This window comes from Halichoeres trimaculatus, unplaced genomic scaffold (genome assembly GCF_033239565.1).
Source record: "Halichoeres trimaculatus isolate MK-OKI-2021-1 unplaced genomic scaffold, fHalTri1.1 fHalTri1_scaffold_24, whole genome shotgun sequence".
NCBI lineage: Eukaryota > Metazoa > Chordata > Actinopteri > Labriformes > Labridae > Halichoeres > Halichoeres trimaculatus.
In genome coordinates this window covers 2,963,817-2,983,773 of record NW_027437202.1, presented here as the reverse complement: position 1 = coordinate 2,983,773, position 19,957 = coordinate 2,963,817, and the positions used below count along the sequence as shown (strand labels likewise).

Here is a 19,957-nt window from a genome sequence, read left to right as displayed (position 1 = left end):
ATGTGCCCTCTTGGTAGCTAAAATCTGCTTTAGTGTCCTTAAGGGAGCCAAAACCAGTAAAGTGGCCTCTTGGGAGCCAAAACAAGTTCTCAAGTGCCCTCTTGGGGGCCAAAAATGTGCTCTTAAGTGTCCTCTAGAGAGTAATAACATGTGCCAAAGGGCTTGCTTGACAGGCAAAATGTGCACTTAAGTGTCCTTTTGATATATAAAGTCCACCAAAATGTGCACTTAAGTGTCCTTTTAATATATAAAGTCCACTTAAGTGCCCTTTTGGGAGCCAAAATGTGCACTAAAGTGCCCTGTTGGTAGCTAAGATTTGTTTCAGTTTCCTTTGGGAGCCAAAACCAGCAAAGTGGCCTCTTAGCTGCCAAAACAGATTTACAGTGCCAATCTTGGGGGCCAAAATGTGCACCAAGTTGCCTTTATGGGGCCAAAACACCCACTGAAGTGCCTCTTTAAGACCAAACATAAGCTAATGTGCCCTCTCGGTAGCCAGCATGCACCAAAGTGTCTTCTTGAGAGCCAAAACACTCTAAAGTGGCCTCCTTCAAAAAGTGTGCACACCACTGCATACTAGGGATGGGTATCAAGGACTATTGTTGGCTTTATATGGAGCAACTTAAAAAAAAAAAGTTGTGGCAAATGTTGTTAAATGTACTGAAAAAAGCAGAGACTTGATTGGATTTGGTTTAAACTCAATAAATAAACTTGTCAAAACCTGAAAGATACCCATCTCTAATTCTTGTGTAACAATGTAACAGTAGCAGTCACTTCGACCTGAGCGTTGGTGCTTCTACAGTGAGACAACGTGAACACATGCATCTTAATCTCTGCTACAGTTGCAGTGCAAAAGGACACGAGCGAGCATAAAGAATTCAAACGGAAAAACAGTCGGGTTTCTTTCATTCACTGAGGAAGCAGAGGTCACAGGCAGTGGGAGGTATCGTCCTGAAGCAGCAGAGATGTAATGTGTTGCTTCATGCATGCTCGTGCAGACATTAGTGTCTTTTTTATTTTCTTTATACAAGCCCCTCGGCGAGTGGCTCCAGATCAGCGGGTCATGTGCGCTGACACTGAGTCATTCAGTGTTGTGCCAGTGTTTGCAGACTCCTTACAAACACACCGGCTTCTGCATTCAACACACACACTGCAGTCGAGTGGGGAAAACTCATGCAACAAGCAGGCTTGAAGAAGTCAAACAGCTCGAGGTGCTCGGGGCTGTTTGTTACCTTTGATATTGCGACCGTTGTCTGCGATGGCAGCGACACGGCGTTGAAAGAGAAAGGAGAAGGAGGTGAGAGAGGGGTTTCTGGTGATGACAAATAGGGGCTGGCATTAAAGCCCGGCTGCTGCCGCCACGGACTATTCATTACGGTGAAGTAGACGTATCACCGTGTCAGCCGCTGGGAGCCGTTTGGATTCCAGATAAAGGGGATAGAGGTAGACTGATCAGCCTGGAGGAAACCGGGCCACTCAGGGCCACAGCTACCCTTCTCGAAATGAGAGGCCAAAAGGCTAATGAGCGATTTAGACTCCAGGGAAGATCGATGGCGCGCCGTGCAGATGGTGACTCAATGTATTGCTGATTAAGACACCGGCATCTCACATCTCTCATCTCAGCACCGCGGGGCGTTTGGTAATTAATATAAGGACAAATTATAGTCATTGTTTGTCGCCGGTAATACAGTCCCTCATGACTCCTGTCGTGTAAACATTTTGGCAACATCTGACTCCGTTATTGCTGACACCACCTGGGAAATGTTGAAACTGTGAGCTCTGTTTAAAGAAACATCAGTCTGATTTCTACAAGATGAATAAATCTGGAGATTTCAAAAGGTTTGGTGTCAACTTGATGGCGTTAGCAGCAGTTTAGACCCTGAAACAAGCGCAAGGAGACGTTTCACCAGTGGCCTCTTTGCTCAGGACATCACCGCGGAAAAACAAACCAATCAGACGGGAGGTAAGCTGTGGGGAAAAGGAGATCTGTTTGTTATTTTTCTGTCAGTTTTTACAAGAAGCAGGCAAGAACAGGCGGTAATCCTGACAGGAGTCCCGACCTTGTAAGTTGCTTCAACTTTGCAAGATCGTAAAGTCAGTACCAGGATGTTTACAGGTGACGTTAAGGGACATAAAACCTTCAAAGTCTGTACAGATGCTTTCATGTTCAGCTGTTGGATTATCTTTGTGTTAAATAACACTTACTATAAAAAGACAAACTTGAAGGAAGAAGAAGACTCCTACCTTCGCTGGCGTGTCTGTCCCTGAACGCCGTCTTGGAGTTGGACCCAAACCCCTCGATTTCGTGCACAGACGACGCCCTTCGAATGCTGCACACGCTCTCCCTGGACGGCGTTGGAGTGAGCCCAGGGATTGACGGCGCCGCGATCAGCGTGTCCTCCTGGCTCTGCTGCACCATGGGTGCGGTGGACTGGTCTGGGTACGTCCGATCCCACGGGCCCTTAGGCGACGAGTGGTCCAAAGGCCCTGACACGGGGGTGGAGCAGTGGCTGGGGCCGATGAGTGCGCGAGTGTCGTTGGCGTAGGAAGGGCTGCAGCTCTCCCGGGTGTTGGGGAGCTGGTAGTCACGCGTGGCCACCGATCCGTCGCTGTGGCGGGGGGAGTCCACCATGACGGCATCGGGGTCCTCTTGGGGGAGGGACTGCTTGCTGATGCCCAGGAGGGGGAGGGCTGGGAAGCGGAAGCGAAAGAATCTCCCTTTGCCTGAGAGGGAAAAACATCAACAAGATGAGAGGGAGCTGGAGCGCTTACAGACAAACCATATCACAGAAAGTCACGACTCCTCAGGCGACGGGCTGCCTCGCCACTCAATTAGCATGCAGCGCCAAAGATCTGACGGTATTTGACCGCTGAGAGGCCGAAAACAGCAACAATCAGAGGGGATGTTGCTTTTTAATGAGCCAATGGGATCCACACGGCCCCCTCCGACCTTGTGTTGTGTTTTTCACGGCGTGTTTGCAGCAGGACTTGCTCGCTTCAACATCCCCGCTGATATCTCAGACTTGTTTGCCAATAGCAGTGAGGCGCCTGCCAGTGCGGCGTTCTTAAAAAGACCCTGGCAGATCAAAACAAACGCCCGATGTGCCTCAGGCGCTGGTTCAATCTTCAGATTTCTTTTATTATTCATGGGGGAGGACGTTTGCTGAACTATTATAGCGCGTCGAGGAGTCGGTAGTGGATCACGTGCGGGGTTTTAACGAGTGACTGATGCCTCTTTGGGAGTGATAACCACAGACTGAGGGGGTGTTGTGCAGGAAAAGGTATCCACCATTCAGAAAAAGACGTGTTCTAACAATATCTGCAAACATGCCAAGAGAAAGACTCACATATGGGCTGCAAACTGTGGCATGCATGTTGTGAATCATTTAGTCGCCTGAACATATGCCGTACATATCAGCCTCAACATGGCGAGGAAGCACTCAGGCGAACCTGAACACATCATCATCCTCATGTCTCCCTGAGAGCTGAGGACGTCTGTAAGGTAAAACAGGGAGGATAATTTTAGGCACTCCTCGCCTGCTCAGGTCAGCCTGGAGATTAACTCTGCAGCCAGATGTGGAGGTTGAACAGAGTCGGAGGGTGCGTTTTTGGTGAACAAAAAGTTGTGTTTCATCCGAGCTGGGCCTTGCATCAAAAACCACCTCCTGATTCATCGCTCTGCAGCCGATCCCAAACCGGCAAAGCCAATTTATATGCCAAAGAGTCTGCACAATACAGCTAAATCTGGCTCTGGGTGGCTGCGAATGCTTCGTCCCTCTTGAATCCAAAACTCTACCCTTCGAAAACACATCCAAGCATTTCCCAGATATGACCTGTTTCTTATAGCTGCTGGAGGATATTGATATATATAGTGCAAAGCCTTTAATTAGCTTGTAATGCAGGCATAAATCCACGCTATGTGTGTGTGAGTGTGTGTGTGTCACTGTGTTTTAATATTGCAAAGGCTGAGTGGCTCTGTGTGCGCTACATGTGCCTGCTGCATTAAGGACTCCCTGCTCCGCCACTGGACGCCGCACCAAGGTCCGTGTTGCTATGATACCACAAGGTAATATTTGCATTGAATACTAATTGGGCCCTCAGATCCCCCCTCCTCCTTCGTGTTGGGGAATGAAACATCTTTCTGTAAGCGTGATTCAGACGTCAGGGACAGCGGACAATGAAAACGGCCTCGCGTCCTTTTTTGTTCCTGCTTACGATGAATGGAAATCAAAAGGCGCCGGCTGCTTTGCATGCCGTGTGCCTCCACCTCCAGGAGTGTTTACCTGCGCTCCCTGTGTGCTCTTTACCCGACACATTTCACACATCTTAGACTCTTTAGGGAGTTTTTAACGTCTCTGGTTCCACTCTCGAGGTCGCACTTGGCTGATAGAATATTTGAAAAAGCATAAAAAGAGTCGTAAAAATAGAAAATCCTCTCCTGTCTCTTCTGCATCCAGAGAGGATGAAGGAGCAGGATGTTCCTGTGAGAACACAGAGAGAGAAAGACCAGCAGCTGCCAACTCGCCTCCGGGGGAAGCACCGGGCTCTGCAGAGGTGGTCAGCGGGGCGGGAAATGGTCAGACCTTCACCTTGTGGCTTTGACGAGTTCACATTTTGTGGCGCTCTGGGTTAAAGGTTGTGAATACTCAACGTGTTACATTCACAGCAACACGACTATATATATAAAAGCGTTTCATAACCTGGTGTTTCTCCCTATATAAAGCACCCTTCAAGTCAAATCCTGCTTTTTTCCGTTTGTGCGTAATTTATAGATCTGTGCTCCACGGCGTCGAAATGGGACATTCAAAGACGGCTGTGGAATGGATGGGCCCCTCGCGGAGCGGCAGAGGCGATCGATAAGCAGCACTTAATGCGTGGCTGCTCATTCCCCCAGAAGGAGTCTACATAATGCAACACATGGATCATCACCTCGCATCATCTGGAGGCAGCCGCTCCTGCACAGACTCAGAATAGCAGCACAGAAAGGAAGGGGGTGGGGCTTTTCTGAGTTTAATATACATTAGCAGCAGTTTGTACACTGGGATGTTCTTTGAAATTTGTGCTTATTCATAATTTGTGACCTCTATCCATCTGTAGGTAGAAGGAAAAGTGCAATAGTAAGTGGAAGTGGAGCGGAAGCCACGAGAGACAACTCTCTAAGGTAATCAAAGAGATCGCAGAGGTTGCGTGTAGGCTGAGAGGAATCAACCTTGTAAACAAATCTGGACCAGCGACGCCCACTTGAAGAGTCAGGCTTCAACTCGACTGCCTTTGTGTTCAAGCCGAGCAATTAGCTCCCTCAGGATAGCGACAGATGAAAGCTCCATCAACGTAAACACATACGCCGACGACTCATTCGTCTACGCTTGACGCCTGTTAGGGTCCAATTACAGTCATGTCGGGGTGACCTCTGCTCCCCCCCCCGTGCTCGCGCTTTATATGTCACGGGCTGAAAGAGGAGCGAGGAGGCACCACAGGGGAACGGCATTACACGCCATTACACCGACAGCTCCGGGGAGAGCTGAGTGCTCTCCAGAGCTGCTCCGCCAGTTCATCAGGCCATCCCGCCAGGCTATGAGCTATAATTGGGCTTAGACCTTTAAAATGATGGCAGGCTAACACGTCAGCGTCTGCTAAACGGTGGTGTCAACATGCCAGAAGAGATGTCTGGTTGGGGTTTCCTGCGCCGCATTGCTGCAAGTGCACAGTGATGGAAAATGAAGCTAGAAGAAGAAGACGTGAAATCCTAATGTCATTAACTTGACGAATTAGCGTTAGCGTGAGGGTCATGTTGCGTTTGTTAAATGCATGATGTAGAAGTAGGAAAAGGTTGCACCCAAAGGTCGCATCCTTCGTCCTCTGTACTCACGTTGTTCAGCTTTGGACGGCGACGTGTGGTTCAGTCTCTCCAGCGAGTCGCTGCTGCCCTCGTCCAGGATGTAATCGAAGTTGAGGATGAACATCATGACCACGCCTTCCTCGTTCTTCACAGGGATGATGTGGGTGGCGCACAGGAAGTCCGAACCTGAAGGAGAGATCGAAAGTTGATGAAACATTTCTTAAAGTACGGCCTCATCAATCTACAGGGCGAGTTCAGCTTATTCAAAATTCATAACTTGATTATTTTCCCGTCGCAGAACTTCACGGAGAGTTAAGGAACAGAGGAAGAACAGTTTGACCCCGGAGCTTTCTATTAACGCTCTCTGACATTCAAACATCTTAGTCGGGATAAAGCCGTGTGAGGCCGAGCGGAGAAATGAGGGTTAAAAGGTCAAGAGGTCCACAGAGAGAGGAGCCCCTGGAGCTGGATGAATCCAGACAGTCCTTCCTGGGACTGTGGGGTTCAGATACAGTACAGCATCTTCATCCTGTTACCTCCATTTGCACTCTCAGAGTCCCCTTTATTCCTGCAGGAGAACACTAATTGGTGTAGTTCTTTGACCTGAAATGTGCCGCCGGCTCCTCAGTGGGAGGTAAATTTAACGAAACCCTGCAAACGCCCTCCTAATGACTCAAACAGCACGCTAAGGGTTAACTGTTTATTCTTGCTTTGATTCAGATTGATTGAAAAGGCGGTTGTTGTTGTCGCTGCTGCAGCTTGCATGGGATGAAGGGGAAGCTCTGCCAAAGATCACTGGTGTAGAAAATGAAATGTAGATTAACTTTTAAATAATGAACGCGGACATCTCAGGAAGATGCTCTCCCTCACACCAGGCTCTAAGTCCTGCTGTCACCACCAGGCTATTTATAGCTCGCCCAGCAGGCCCAGCACTTCTTTTCTGGAAGGCTTGAGGCGGCGGGGGGGTGCAGACATGCTGCTGCGCACAGCTCTGACTCCTCGAATGTGCCCGCCACTCAAGCAAAATAACTGCAGAATTACAGTGCGGGGTAATTCTCTCAGACGATGGAGTCCTTTTGTGCGGTGTCGTGACGTCCTCACCGCGCTGTGACTTGATTTATGCATCGGGGAGCCCTGAATACGCTGGGCTAAGCAGCAACCTGCCCCTAATAGTACATCAATGTCAAGACGAGAGGATGGAGCCATTTGTTTTGGTCATAGCAGCAATGTGCATCCTGTGTCTTTCATGACAACATGCAGAGGAAGCCGTGACAGCAGGAGGAGGAGTCTCACTCTGTGATTTATTCCCTCGACAATAAACCGAGGGAATAAAAAGCTCCCAACTTTAACCTTCATTTAGAGCTGATTTGTAAGAGAAGAAGAAACAAGCAGGGACAAGCATCCTCCTATTTGTTTGCAAATTCAAACCGTAACGATCATGTTAGTCTCCATGGAAACAAGCGAGCGCTGAGGAGACGGGCAAACTTCATGTGCCAATTTGGATATTAGTGTAATTCATCTCCATCAGCAAAGTTTCTCTGATGAATTGTCATCATCTCCCTGCAATTCTGTCAAGGAGAACAGTGATGACAGTCACACATTAGGGTCTGCCTCCCTCTTTAACTTATGGCCAAATTGTTGAAAAACATGCACTAAAGTGCCCTCTTGGGAACCACAACTTGCTGATAGGTAGATGCTTGGGAGTCAAAATGCGCACTATAGTGCAACTTGGGAGCCAAGATGTGTTCTACACATCCCATTTCAGAGACCAAATACATGTTAGAATGCCCTGTTAGGAGCAGAATTGCGCACCTAAGTTGAAAGTTTTGGAAGTCCAAATGTGCTAAAGGGCTCTGTTCAGTGCCCAAATGAGTAAAAGTGCCCTCTTGGGAGCTAAAAATGCTTTCCCAAGTGTTCTCTTGGAAATCAAACTGGCTACAAGTGCCCTTTTGGGAGCCAAACTGCACACTGAACTGCCCTTATGGGTGCCAAAATGTGTCAAGTGCCTTCTTGGGAGCCAGTGGTGCACTAAAGTGCTACTTGGGAGCCAAAATGTGCGCCACAGATCCAAGTTCAGAGATTAAATGCATGCTAAAGTGCTTTGTTGGGAGCCAAAACGCATGCTTCAGTGCCCTCTTGGGAGCCCGAATGTACCCAAGCGCCCTGTTGAGAGCCTTATTGTGCAAAACTGCCTTCATGGGAGCCAAAATGATCTCCCAAGTGTTCTCTTGTGTCAAAACATGTGCTAAAAGTGGCCTTTTAGGAGCCAAAATGTGCTCAATTGTCCTTTTGGGGGCCAGACTGCACACTAAAATGCCCTGATGGGAGCCAAAATGTGTCAAGTGTACTCTTGGGAGCAAATAGTGCACAAAAGTGCCACAAATGAGTGAAAATGTGTGCAATAGATGCCAATTCAGAGCCCAAATGCATGCTCAAAAGCCCCCTTGGGAGCCCAAATGTGCTCAAGTGCTATTGTTAAGAGCCCAAATGTGCAAAAAGTGCCTTTTTGGGAGCTGAAATGCTCTCCAAAGCATTCTCTTGGGAGTCAAAACACACATTAGTGGTGTCCTTATGGGAGCCAAAATGTGTTAAGTGTCCTCTTGGGAGCCAAATGTGCGCTAAAGTGACTTATTTTGGTGAGAACACGCTGTTTGTGCCTTTTCTCTCTATTTGGCTCGTTTCCTTCAAAAAGTCTGTGCATGCCTCTGGATGAAAACTCAATTATCTTTAGTTTCAGTCCAACAAAACCTGAATTTAACTCTAAAGATGTCTGCCATGTGTATGAGGTCCCTTTATGATTTACACACTTGCTGCTGTTGACAAAAAACAGACAAGAGAGTGCACGGTGCAACCTCTGCATGCCTCAGGAGGAGCCAGCTTTGTAAAGCAATCTGACTGTGTGTGTGTGTGTGTGTGTGTGTGTGTGTGTGTGTGTGTGTGTGTGTGAGGACATGTATGTGTGCACTCTAAAAATAAGCCCCTTGGAAACCATAGGCATCAATAATTCACAGCAGCTAAGTATTATGTTCTAGAAAGTATAATGGTGAGACTTGTTTTGCTATATGAGAACCAGAAGAGGCTCTATGGATTATTTAATCTGCATTAAAGGAAATAAATCGTTCCATTTGTCTTTGGAGCGTTGCTGGCTGATAATGAAAGGGTTAATCTGTGTTTGGCTCATGCATGTGCTGCAGCGAACAACCAAATACCATGCAAATCCATTTGAATGTGCAGCACGAGCGTGTGTTCTCTGCAGTAGTCTGTAAATGTTAAAATGACAGTTTTCCACTTCTGCAGAGCCTCGTCAGAGTGTTTCCCATCAGCGTCAGGCACAAACAGGAGTGTGTGATGAAGCCCGACAGAATGAGGAGAGATAAATCTGTTAATAGGAGTTATTTTCCCCTCCGTTTCCCATTATGCTTTGCTTCTCCCCGCTCAATCACTGCCTCTATTACTCTCCTCTTCATTGTTCTTCCCAAGTCCTCGTCTGTCTATCACTCTCTGCACATTTACCGTTATTAAATCCACTCTGGGGTTAGTTTTTTCTGCTTTTCCAATCGCAGATATAAAATGTCAAAAGTAAATCCACTCTCCTCTCAAAACACGCCAACATTTAGTCTTTTTGTCCCCTGCCTTTACCTTCATCCTGAGAAATGATTGGTCTTCCCAGGGAGGCCGCCTGACGCGTTATAAGCGGACAGATCAAACACGTCCCTGGTGCTCCTGCTGATGCAAATTCCTGCCTGCATATCCTGCCTCAACTGAGGGTCAAAGACAAACACACACACTCCCGCAAACAGAAATAACATTTACATTTCTCAGCTGCACACAAGTGCGCGCACACACACTAATGAGGCTGACAGATCTCACACACGCACACACTCACAGGCTGCCGGCAGCATTAATTAGCTGAATGTTCTCTGTCCGACCAAAGCTGGTTTACACGCTGCAGCGTAATGAGAGGATGCACCTAAAACAGCCTTAGTCAGAGCATCTCTGACCTGAATATTCATGCCCGAGCAAAACACAGCAAAGCATCCTGGGTGTGATACATCAGGTGCCATCTTCTCCTCTCCTTAAAAACAAAACCCTCGCCCTGACTCAGCCTTCCTAAACTCAGATGTACATTCATGCATGGTCGCGCTAAAACAGAAACAATCCTCCCCTTCCTGGTCTCTAATCCTCCGGGGATGATGGAGGGGGGATGGAGGGAGACTGCTGACTTGCAGTTTGAAAGAGAATCTCAAACTTTGGCAAGGTGAAAGTGAGGTACCACGACACAGAGGTGTCCATCACTCACACAAACGTCAGGAAGATCCTCCAGCTGAGACATAACGTGTCTACAGGAGCTGCTGCGTGGCGTTGGAGTGCATTGTCTGCTGTGTCAAAGTCAAGCAATAAGCCGTAAGCCTGAGTGGAAACGTGGGTCTTATCGATTTAAATGTTTTCACTCGGCTTCATTTCCTCGCGGCCCACCTGGATTAACAGGGCTACCTGGTAATCTGCTGCTACACAGATGGCTGGGCAGGATGACGGCGCAGCGTGCGTATGCTGAATATGCCAAGTCACAGTATGCTGAGGGAGACTCATCAACACTGGTCCTACGAGGACTCAGACTAGACTGGAAGATAAATATCTGAAAGCAGCGAGTGGATGTTCACAAATGAGTACAGATCTCTGCTGTCTTAGAGCTGGACCGGGCTGAGAAATAGACGAAGACACAGGTGGCACACACATCTATTTAATAGAAAAATTACCCTCAGAGAAAGTTGTGTGCATGGGGAGGCTGATTTGGTGAAAACAATGCCCAATAGGAATCCCTCACGGGAGATAAGATGATTTAAAAAGTGCCCTCTTGGAGGCAAAAACATGTGCTAAAATGCCTCCTGGTTTCCAAAATGCATGCTGAGGTGCCCTCTTAGGAGCCAAAAGTCCACTGAAGTGCTTCTTGGGAGCTAAAACGTGTGTTTGAGAACCCTCTAAGGAGCCCAAACATGCTAAATACCATGCTTGAGAGTCAAAATGCACTAAATTGACTTCTTGGGAGCCAAAATGCAAGCCAAAGTGACCTTTAGGGAGCCAAAATGGTGCTCAATTGCCTGTTTTGGAGTCACAATGCACTTGAGTGACCTCTAGGGAGCCAAAATGTACGCTAAAATGCCCTCTAGGGAGCCAAAACTGTGCTCAATTGCCTGCTTTAGAGTCAAAACGCACTTAAGTGACCTCTAGGGAGCCAAAATGGCGCTTAAGTGCCTGTTTGAGAGTCAAAATGCACATAAGTGCTGTCTTGGGTGTCTTAAAAAGTGTGCTAAGAACCTGCTTGGAAGCCAAACCAGGCTTAAGAGCCCTCCTGAAAGTGCGCAAAATGTGTGCTTCAGAGCCCCTTAGGGAGCCAAATGTGCCAAATTGCCTGCTCCGAAATCCAAATGAACATAAATGTTGTCTTTGGAGTCTTGAAGAAATGAGCTAAGAACCTGCTTGCAAGCAAAAATGGACCAAAGTGCCCTCTTGGAAACAAAATGTGCACTATAGATTCCTTTAGGGAGCCAAAATGGTGCTAAAGTGCCCCTCTAAAAGCCAAAATGTGCGCTAAAGAGCCCGCTAGGGAGCCAAAATATGCCACATTGACTTCTTGGGAGTCCAAAGGACAGAAAGAAATGCGCTAAGAACCTGTTTGCAAGCAAAAAAAGGCCCTTTGGTGCCCTCTTGGAAACCAAATGTGCACTATACGGCACTTTGGGAGGCCATAGTGGTGCTAAAGTGCTTGCTTGCAAGTCAAAATGTGTTAACAGAGCCCTCTTGAGAGCCAAAATGGCACTCAAGTGCCTGGTATGGAGTCTAAAAAAACTGCGCTAAGAATCTGGTTGCAAGCCAAAGGGGGCTAAAGTGTCGTCTAAGAAACAAAATGCACACTAAAGTCTTCTTAGGAGCCAAAACTAGAGCCCACTTGAAAACTGGTGTAACATACTGCCCTTTTCAGCGTTGAGAACGTGCTGCAGTGATTTTTTTTGCGCCTGGCCTTCAGGAAGTCTGCTCTGATAGGATCTCCTCTGGTTCCTCTGACCTTGAGGTTTGGACAGCCTTACTGTGGGACATCAGGAGGAAGTTCACCTGAGGACAGGCTAATATCCCACTCATACACTGCTGTACTGACCAACTGTTCACACAGAGAGCTGCCTTCACACACACACAGGACACACATCTCCCTCATTCACCTGGGGTTCACTCAGCCTTCGCCTCCACATTCTCCTCCTGCAGTTACATTAAGGGCTCCTTCTGAAAGGTGACGCCGGTTCAGGCTCATTTTCAGCCTGAGAGCTCCCTGCTCCTCTCTGTCTCTCCTTCGCTCTGCTCTCATTCGGGGAAATTAATAGCGGGGAAGTGATGTGTAGGATTCTGCGCGGATTCTTTATGGATACGAGGCGGAAAAAACTCCACGACTGTTCAAATTCTGTGAATCTTTCATGAAGACTCTGTAAAATGGAAGTGAGAGGGTTTTCCTTCAAGTCTGAAGTGAAACTAAGGATTTTTTCATTCCAATATAAATCTTTGTGGATAAAAATCAAATAAATATTTTATATTTGAGAAGGAAAAAGTCTTGTTAAATTTAACTAAAGCAGTGAGCTGGTGTAATGATTTAACCTGATATCATAATGTGTGTTAAAGCTCCTGCAAATTACAGCTCAGCCCAAACAGGGGAGGACAGATGACTCCGAGCACTATGGGAAAGATTTTCTGCCCCATTATTTCATCAAAGCAAAGCCACAATCTTTGACTGTTATTACACACTACATTTCGCGCACCGAGGAAGCTTCAATTATTAAACAAATAGGAATCTCAGAGCGGTGTGTGTGTGTGTGAGTGTGTGTGTTTGTAGGGGAGGAGGGGAGTTCCAGTTTCAACAAGCTGGAAATTTCATTAGATTCTATTTCCACTATCAATAATTAAGACAATGCAGCTCCACATGCAAGTCGACTGGCAGGGGGCGGCTTTAACGCACACACACACACGTGCTCATTGGCAATTTAACGCCGCCATCCATTGTCAGAAAGGAGGTGTCTGGTCTGTGACAGTGATTGCAGGATGGATCCTGGTGAAAACGTTTTAAAAATGTGTGTGTGGATGAGTGACACTGATGCAAGCGAAGCGGCGAGCTCCTTGAGGGGTTGCAGTGACATCTCCCTCATTGTTGCGCCGCAGCAATCTCTCGCCGTCTCTGTCAGAAACGCTCAGCGGGGAAAAGGGGGGAGCATGTGCGGCTAATTGTCAGCGCATCACTCTCCCTGACCCTGGTGTTAGCATCATGTCCTCCTTGACACGACATCATCAAAAGGTGAGGGAAGCTGCGAGGAGACGCTCTCGGCATTTTAAGGATACAAATAATAATAATAAAAAGTTAACGAGCAGGATTGACCTTCCATTCCCTGGGAATCTGATCCTTTCCTCTTCTTTCTCCTGCGGGAGCTCTCTAATCCAGCTGGGGGACTTTATCCCCTGGGAAACAACATCATCAGAGGCAGCGTGAAGGGCCCCGGTGCTAACCCAAAGGTCATGTGTCAAATCACTGCGACACACAAGTTCATTCATTGACTGGAGAATCAATGGGAACATCCAACCTTATGCTACGTCCTGAGCTCTTGTTTTCTCCATTCAGCATTTTCACATCAGGAACTAACGAGGAGCTAAAACTGTTCTTCTCAGCACGGTGACTAAAAATCTATTGCATCTATAATCTCATTTAGAGCTTCACAAGTTATGATCCCCACGGCTACTCCAGTGGACTGAATGTGACACTTTGCACTACGCTGATTGTTTATCTGCAGTTTATGCTGAAAGGAAAGCTAAATTATCAAAAATCCATACGACTGCACCTCTACTCTCATGTTGCCATCGTGCAACTGAAGCTATAAGACCTGTGGGTGTTTTAAAGAGATCCTTTAGAGGACGTGGAGGCAGCCAGGAAACTACATCCGCAAAATCAATCCAGACAGAGTGTGTTGAGGAGAATCTGAGAACAAACGTAATTGTGCTTTTCTTTGGTTAAATCGCAGCATCCGGTTTGCGGAGCAGATAGAGGAGATAATCTAAGGTCCAGGGGAGCAGGAGCTAAGCAATTCAGAGAATACAACAAAGCCTTGCAGCAGCAGCCGCAGCATTAACAGGAATAATCTGTCTGAGGCTTTGGACGCTGTGTGGTGTCACAGCCAAAGGTTATCAGCCACATCATGGCGGGTGATGGACGGCGGTGTCAAACAGAGAGCTGTGACAGCGCCATGAATACCCTGCTTATTATCACAAAAAGAGGAGGACTTGACAGATGGTTGAGGAAGGAAAAAAGGGGAAATTGATTGATTGACCAGACATGCTGGACTTCTGAAGAGCAGCAATCTTCAGAAACACAAAAAATACAGCACTTTAATTTGTTACGTCCCCTGACTCAAATGGGGCTCTTATCAGGCTGCTGGACCAGCAACAAGAACAGAAAACTGAAAACAAAAACATCAAATCAAACCAATTAAATTTTTGTTTACACATGTTTGGATCACTCCTAATTAGAGTGTATCAAGTCTTTATGGCCTTTTTTGTTTGTTATTTACAATCTTGACAACAGAATTTACTATTTGCATGCATAAGATACAACAAATTAAAGTGGAAAGGCTCTTTTCAAAGAGCTCCCTGCCCTTCAAGTCTGGTGCAGGGAGAGCACACCTCTTTTGCTGTAATTTACATGGAAAACAAATGTAAGAATGAGGCACCATGGGGTGGTTTAGCTCTGTCATAGGAGCTCCCTGGCCTTCCATGTGCATACATGAAAAGTCAAAGCCTAAGGCGGGAAGAGCACACCTCCTTTTCTGTGTTATGTACATACACAGTAAACCAATGCAGAGACGGCAGCAGCCAAGACCCCAAGAGCGTTATGGCTCTGTTCAGGGAGATCCCTGCCATTCTACATGCCTATTCTTGCTTATGGTGGGAAGAGCACAGCTCCTTTCTTTGTCATTGACATACATGGAAAGCCAAGGAAGGGAGAGCACCAGCAGCAAAGACTGCAAGGGCATTTTGGCTTTGTTTTAGGAGATCCCTGCCCTTCTACATGCCTATTTTTGCTTATGGTGGGAAGAGTACACCTCCTTTCTCTGTCTAATACATACATGGAAAGCCAAGGAGGGGAGAGCATCAGCAGCAAAGACCCCAAGGGCATTTTGGCTCTGTTTTGGGTGTACCCTGCCCTTCCGCATGTGTATGAGTTACACCAAAGCTTATGGTGGGAAGAGTACACCTCCTTTCTCTGTCATGTTTATTCACCGAAAGCCAAGGCAGGGAGAGCAGTAGCAGTAGCAAAGACACCAAATGCACTGTGGCTTTGTTCTGGGAGCCCACTGTTCTTCTACTTGCAATCCCTATTATGTGCAAACATACATGGAAAGCCAAGGCAGGGAGAGCAGCAGCATCAAAGCCCCCAGGGTGGGTTTAGCTCTGTTCTGGGAGCTCCCTGCCCTTCCACCACGTGTGGCTGAATCGATGCAAAAGTGCAGAAATTAAGAGCAGAGATTCTGATGTGAATTGATTTCTCCCTCCATCTACTACAGAAATCCTCTTAACAACGTTACGCACATCTCATTTTCCAAGATGCCTGACAAGAAGGCCCGACAGGAACAAGCTGAAGCAATTACAGCCTCAGTGGGACGGAGTGGAAGCGCTCCTGCAGATGCTGAAACAAATTCGATTAGAGCGCACTGTAAAAGCTCTTGTGTTAAAGCAGTCGCTGTCACTTCTGTGCGGTCACAGCACGGCAGTGCTAAATTACTTAAGTGAAATTGTCAAGAAGTCAGTTATATATATAAATATCTGTCTGCCTGGCTGCAGCAGAAGAGAAAAACTACCAGCACAAGATATCCTGGAAGATTTATCACATAAATAACCCAAGGGCATGCTTTGTGAGAAAAATGTGATTTTTATGAGCTTTAATTCCTCAAGTACATCTGGATATTAACCAAATGTATAACAGACGCCCACGTGAATGAAACAAACAGCCCAGCATGTGATCTGATGAATGAGACAGCCTGAGAGGGAGATGGCTGCTCATTCACAGATGTACTCATATCCAATCTGTGAATGAGAGCAAAGCAGGGATCACGGCTGGAAATCACATACTGATAAATATGAGTGCTCAGCTGAAGAGGGGGGAGGAGAGGCTGAAGCACAATAAACCTCTTTAGAGCGCTCACGTGAGACTCTCGAGGGTTCCCCGCGTTCAAAAAACGCTGCATAATCTGAAGGAATAATCCGCGCTGCTCAGATACAGCTCATCATTTATCTCCAGGATGGATCTCCCATGAATGAGGGTGAGAGTGAGAGGAGGCACAGGGGAGGGGGAGGGGGAGCCACAGCAGGTTGGGGGAGGGAGGTGGGAGACTTGTTTACTCTGTTTGTGGTAATACCATCACATAACGTTGGCGTGCGTGCGGGCTTAATCCATACATCCAACATGAGAATGACCTATATATAGAGCGTGGCGGCGTGCCAGCAGAGCGCGGCTGAAGCAGAGGTTAAACTGGTGTGTTCAGCTGATCCGGGCAATCATTAAATATTGTACACATGGCTGGCTGCTGATATGATACACACTCTCTGTCCCTGCTGCTCAAAACTGAACTTTAATGACCTGAAGAGTCAGATTTTAAAAGTTAAAGTCGGGATAAACATCTTGATAATAACCTTTCAGAGCTTAACTTGTCGGGGTGATAAAACGATGTTGAGACGACCGGGGAGACAGGGGAACAATGGGGAAGGAGGGCGGAGCCTGAAGGAATGAGTTATTGATCGGAGTGACCTAAAAAGCAAGAGCAAGGTTTCATAAATTTTAATCCAGACCTTTTTTTTTTGTCTCGTTAATGTCACCGTAAGGGCTCGACTTCTTCAGTTAAAGCTGGTTGTGTGGATCCTTGCATTCGATAAAAGTGAGGATAATGATATGAAGATCAATCTTTACTGGTGATCACTGAATTTTCCAAGTGTGGAATGTTAATGAAAAGATTGATGCCAGACTATGACTGGGACAAAAAACAAGTTCAAGAAAAATCTGATGGTTTAATTCTGAAGGGCTAAGAATGTCGGCTCATTACACTCCCATACAGCAGGTGGCGACGATGCCCTGTAATGCTAACAAACTCTTGCTATTTTCACAGATAGGAAGGAAAGCTAAGGGTTGTTTCCATGGGCTAATGACTGTGGCTAACCTAAGGTGAAACATGCTACAATGGTTTTAGGGTGAAACGCAAAAGTTTTGTTATGTTTCAGTCTCGAGTTTCCACGGAAACGCTGTTTCAGCCGACCAAAAACGCAAACTTTTGAAAACGGCCTCCAGACTGAGATTTTCTGAAACGCTGCCGACAACGTTGCTGTGTACAGTTAGCCAACGTTTATAGTGGAAATGCTGATGTCACACTCTGTTTCACGCATACAACAGGATAACAGTACCGATCGTCACGAACTACCGTGTTGTGCTTGCGCTGCTCAGTCGGCTGACTGTCTTTCAAAAAAATGAGCATCTGTTGCTCCACTTATGCTCCCAGTATTCACCAATACACCAGATGATCGGCCCAACTCTACTTCCATGGAGATCTCCCAAAAGCTGCTTTTGGACATGACAGTTATAGCACCATCTACAGGCCTGGCATGCTAACTACAGCGTTTTCAGTCCCTCAGCTTTCCTGTTTAAACACAATTTTTTTTTCACTGCGTTTTAGCGTTTGTTAGATGAAAGATTGTCGTGTAAACAGGGCCTTAGACCTGAGGACATCAGCCACTTGTGTGTTATAGGAAATACTTTCCTCTCTTCCATCCAACTCTTTTGACTGTTTATTGTTTATTGTTAAAATTCAATGGTTATATTTTGTAAAATGTTCAAACTCAACATGTTATTATCAAATAAATTTGAGATGTTTGAAATTTCCTTGATTAGGGTCGCAGTTGAAAGTCTAGAAACCAGACTAGTTGAGAACCACGCATGAGACGACTCTTTAGCCTTGTTTCCACCAAGCGGTTCGGTACGGATCAGCACAGATTGGTACGGGTTGTATTGGTAAAGCCTGATCCTGTTTGCGCTTCCACAGCCAACTGTGCCTGTCTTGGCATGTCTGTACCCTGTATCTTGCTAATAAACCCAACAAAGAAAGACGCAACAAGGAGCAGCAATGGAAGACATCTAGAAATACGTCTTCTTAGAAAGTTCTCTTCACAAAGTCGACTGGAGATTTGAACATGCCAGGAATAAGTGTTGTTTCTAATTACCGCTGTCACACAGGAAGTGACCATTCTTTCTACCAATCAACAGACTGCAGTGTTTCTACCTCCAACTTCTGGGGTTGGATTGGTTTGTCTGGCACCCCAATAGTAGGGTCCCAAAATGTGAGACGGTATGGGTTGGTAATTCGAAGAACTGTCCCAGTTTCAGTCAAAAGAAATGCCACAAAATGTGCGTTGTACTGAACCAATCTGAACCGCTTGGTGGAAACTGGGCTTAAGATCTTCAACAGTTTGAAAAATCCTTGAAGACTACACACTTAACATCAAAGAATTCAAGATGGCAAAACACTTGATGTTTGGAGCCACTATTCTTTAGACATGAGAGCTTGCCGAGATAATCTGAGTTACTTACGCTATTTCAGTTTTTTCTCCTGGTCTCTGGGTTCAGTTCTGGTTATTGTGAGTATTCTGTCAGGGATTGTAAATATCAAACAGGTTTATGACTATGGACCAGGAGCAGCTGGATGTGAGCTCCTGAGGTGTACTGATGTATCATCAGTTGCTAAGAAATGCACCTGAACAGTCTGAAATTGTAAATCTAGCCTCACATCACTCAGGTCTCTAACAGCAACAATCAAGCAGAGAGGCTCTAAATGTGCTTTTCTTGTAAACGACCGACCCTCTCCTTCTTTCCTGGCAGCCCAGAGAGGCCAATGAGACCGGTTATAGATGAGATCCTCCGTGAAGCATGAGCGCAGAGGAAATCGAAGCCCTCTGCTTACAACAGGAATCCGTCCGTGTCACTTTAGATCGAGAGCAGGGGGGGCTTGCTCATTACGCCGCTTTCTCTCAGACTCATGAGAAGTGATGAGAGTGAGGCGAGCGGCCGTATTCAAAGTCACACCCCATTTGCTGAGGAACTCCTTCATTTGTTTCAGCCTTTATGGGTTTAGTGGGCGCCATTACCGTGGGGCGTTGCTAATCGAAGCAGCTTTTGGTCCCCAGAGATTGTCCACCTGATTCCTCTCCCCTGCCCACACCTGAGTTTACCTCCCCATCTCCCTTTATCTCATTCACAAGCCACATTTCCTTTCTGAATCCTCCTTTTCCCCGTCTCCTCCTCAACATCTGCTCTCCTCACACATATGTCTGCCTCAGACACAAGCTGTCCACTCAACGCTCGCAAACACAGCCTTCGGATGCCGAACGAGACCGCAGGCGAAACACAGCTTATCTTGTTTGCACAGAGGCGGATGTACAAGAATTGGGTTTTCTACGGAGAGCGGTTGCAATCCCAAAGTCGCACGGCGCCGGGATGAGGCGGCGTGAGGCGAATGAGCAGAGTCCTGTTATCTGCGGTCATCATGTGTGGCGTCCTCCGGGGCCTCGTTCAGTGGAAAGTTGTTATTCTCAAAGAGTGATTCACACACCAGCTTTCGGCATCATCTGCACTGCAGGAGGACGTGTCCATCAAAAAGACGCGTGAGGGGATTAGAGGGTGGTCCCAGGTCACTGAAGCAAACTGTCAAGCCTCGCCTAGCTGCGTGAGGCTAATTTAATGAAAAACCAGCGAAGGACGACGCCTGTTTGATATCCCTACAATGTTTAGGACGCGTTCAAGATTAAGTTGCGCGTTAAAAACCCTGAAATGTGTTAAGAACGGCTAATCCACTAGGAGGCCTGGTGGTTATGTTTCCATTACACACATGACTTCAAGTGCGTCCAGGGAGCTCGCCGTTCTTATATCCATCATATACTTCATTTAAAATGCCAGCAAGGGAAAAAAAGCGCTGTAATCCGAGCGAGCATCACCGAAGCACGACCGACTTTAATCTATTTATAGCGTGACATTTTCAGTCTCATTTGCGATTTGAA

General features: G+C 46.8%; 1 protein-coding gene across 4 annotated transcripts in view; it reads right to left on the bottom strand.

The window, feature by feature from the left end:
* LOC141785750 (voltage-gated inwardly rectifying potassium channel KCNH7-like) overlaps positions 1-19,957 on the bottom strand; it is a 48,769-nt gene that overhangs the window by 21,259 nt on the left and 7,553 nt on the right. For 3 of the 4 annotated variants that reach the window (XM_074664219.1, XM_074664220.1, XM_074664221.1), the window contains exons 3-5: positions 5,867-6,022; positions 2,242-2,721; positions 1,230-1,250 (exon numbers count right to left, since the gene is read on the bottom strand). In XM_074664219.1, the coding sequence (XP_074520320.1) occupies positions 1,230-1,250; positions 2,242-2,721; positions 5,867-6,022 (657 nt within the window). The remainder of the gene's footprint in view (positions 1-1,229; positions 1,251-2,241; positions 2,722-5,866; positions 6,023-19,957) is intronic. The other variant, XM_074664222.1, reaches the window with a different exon arrangement.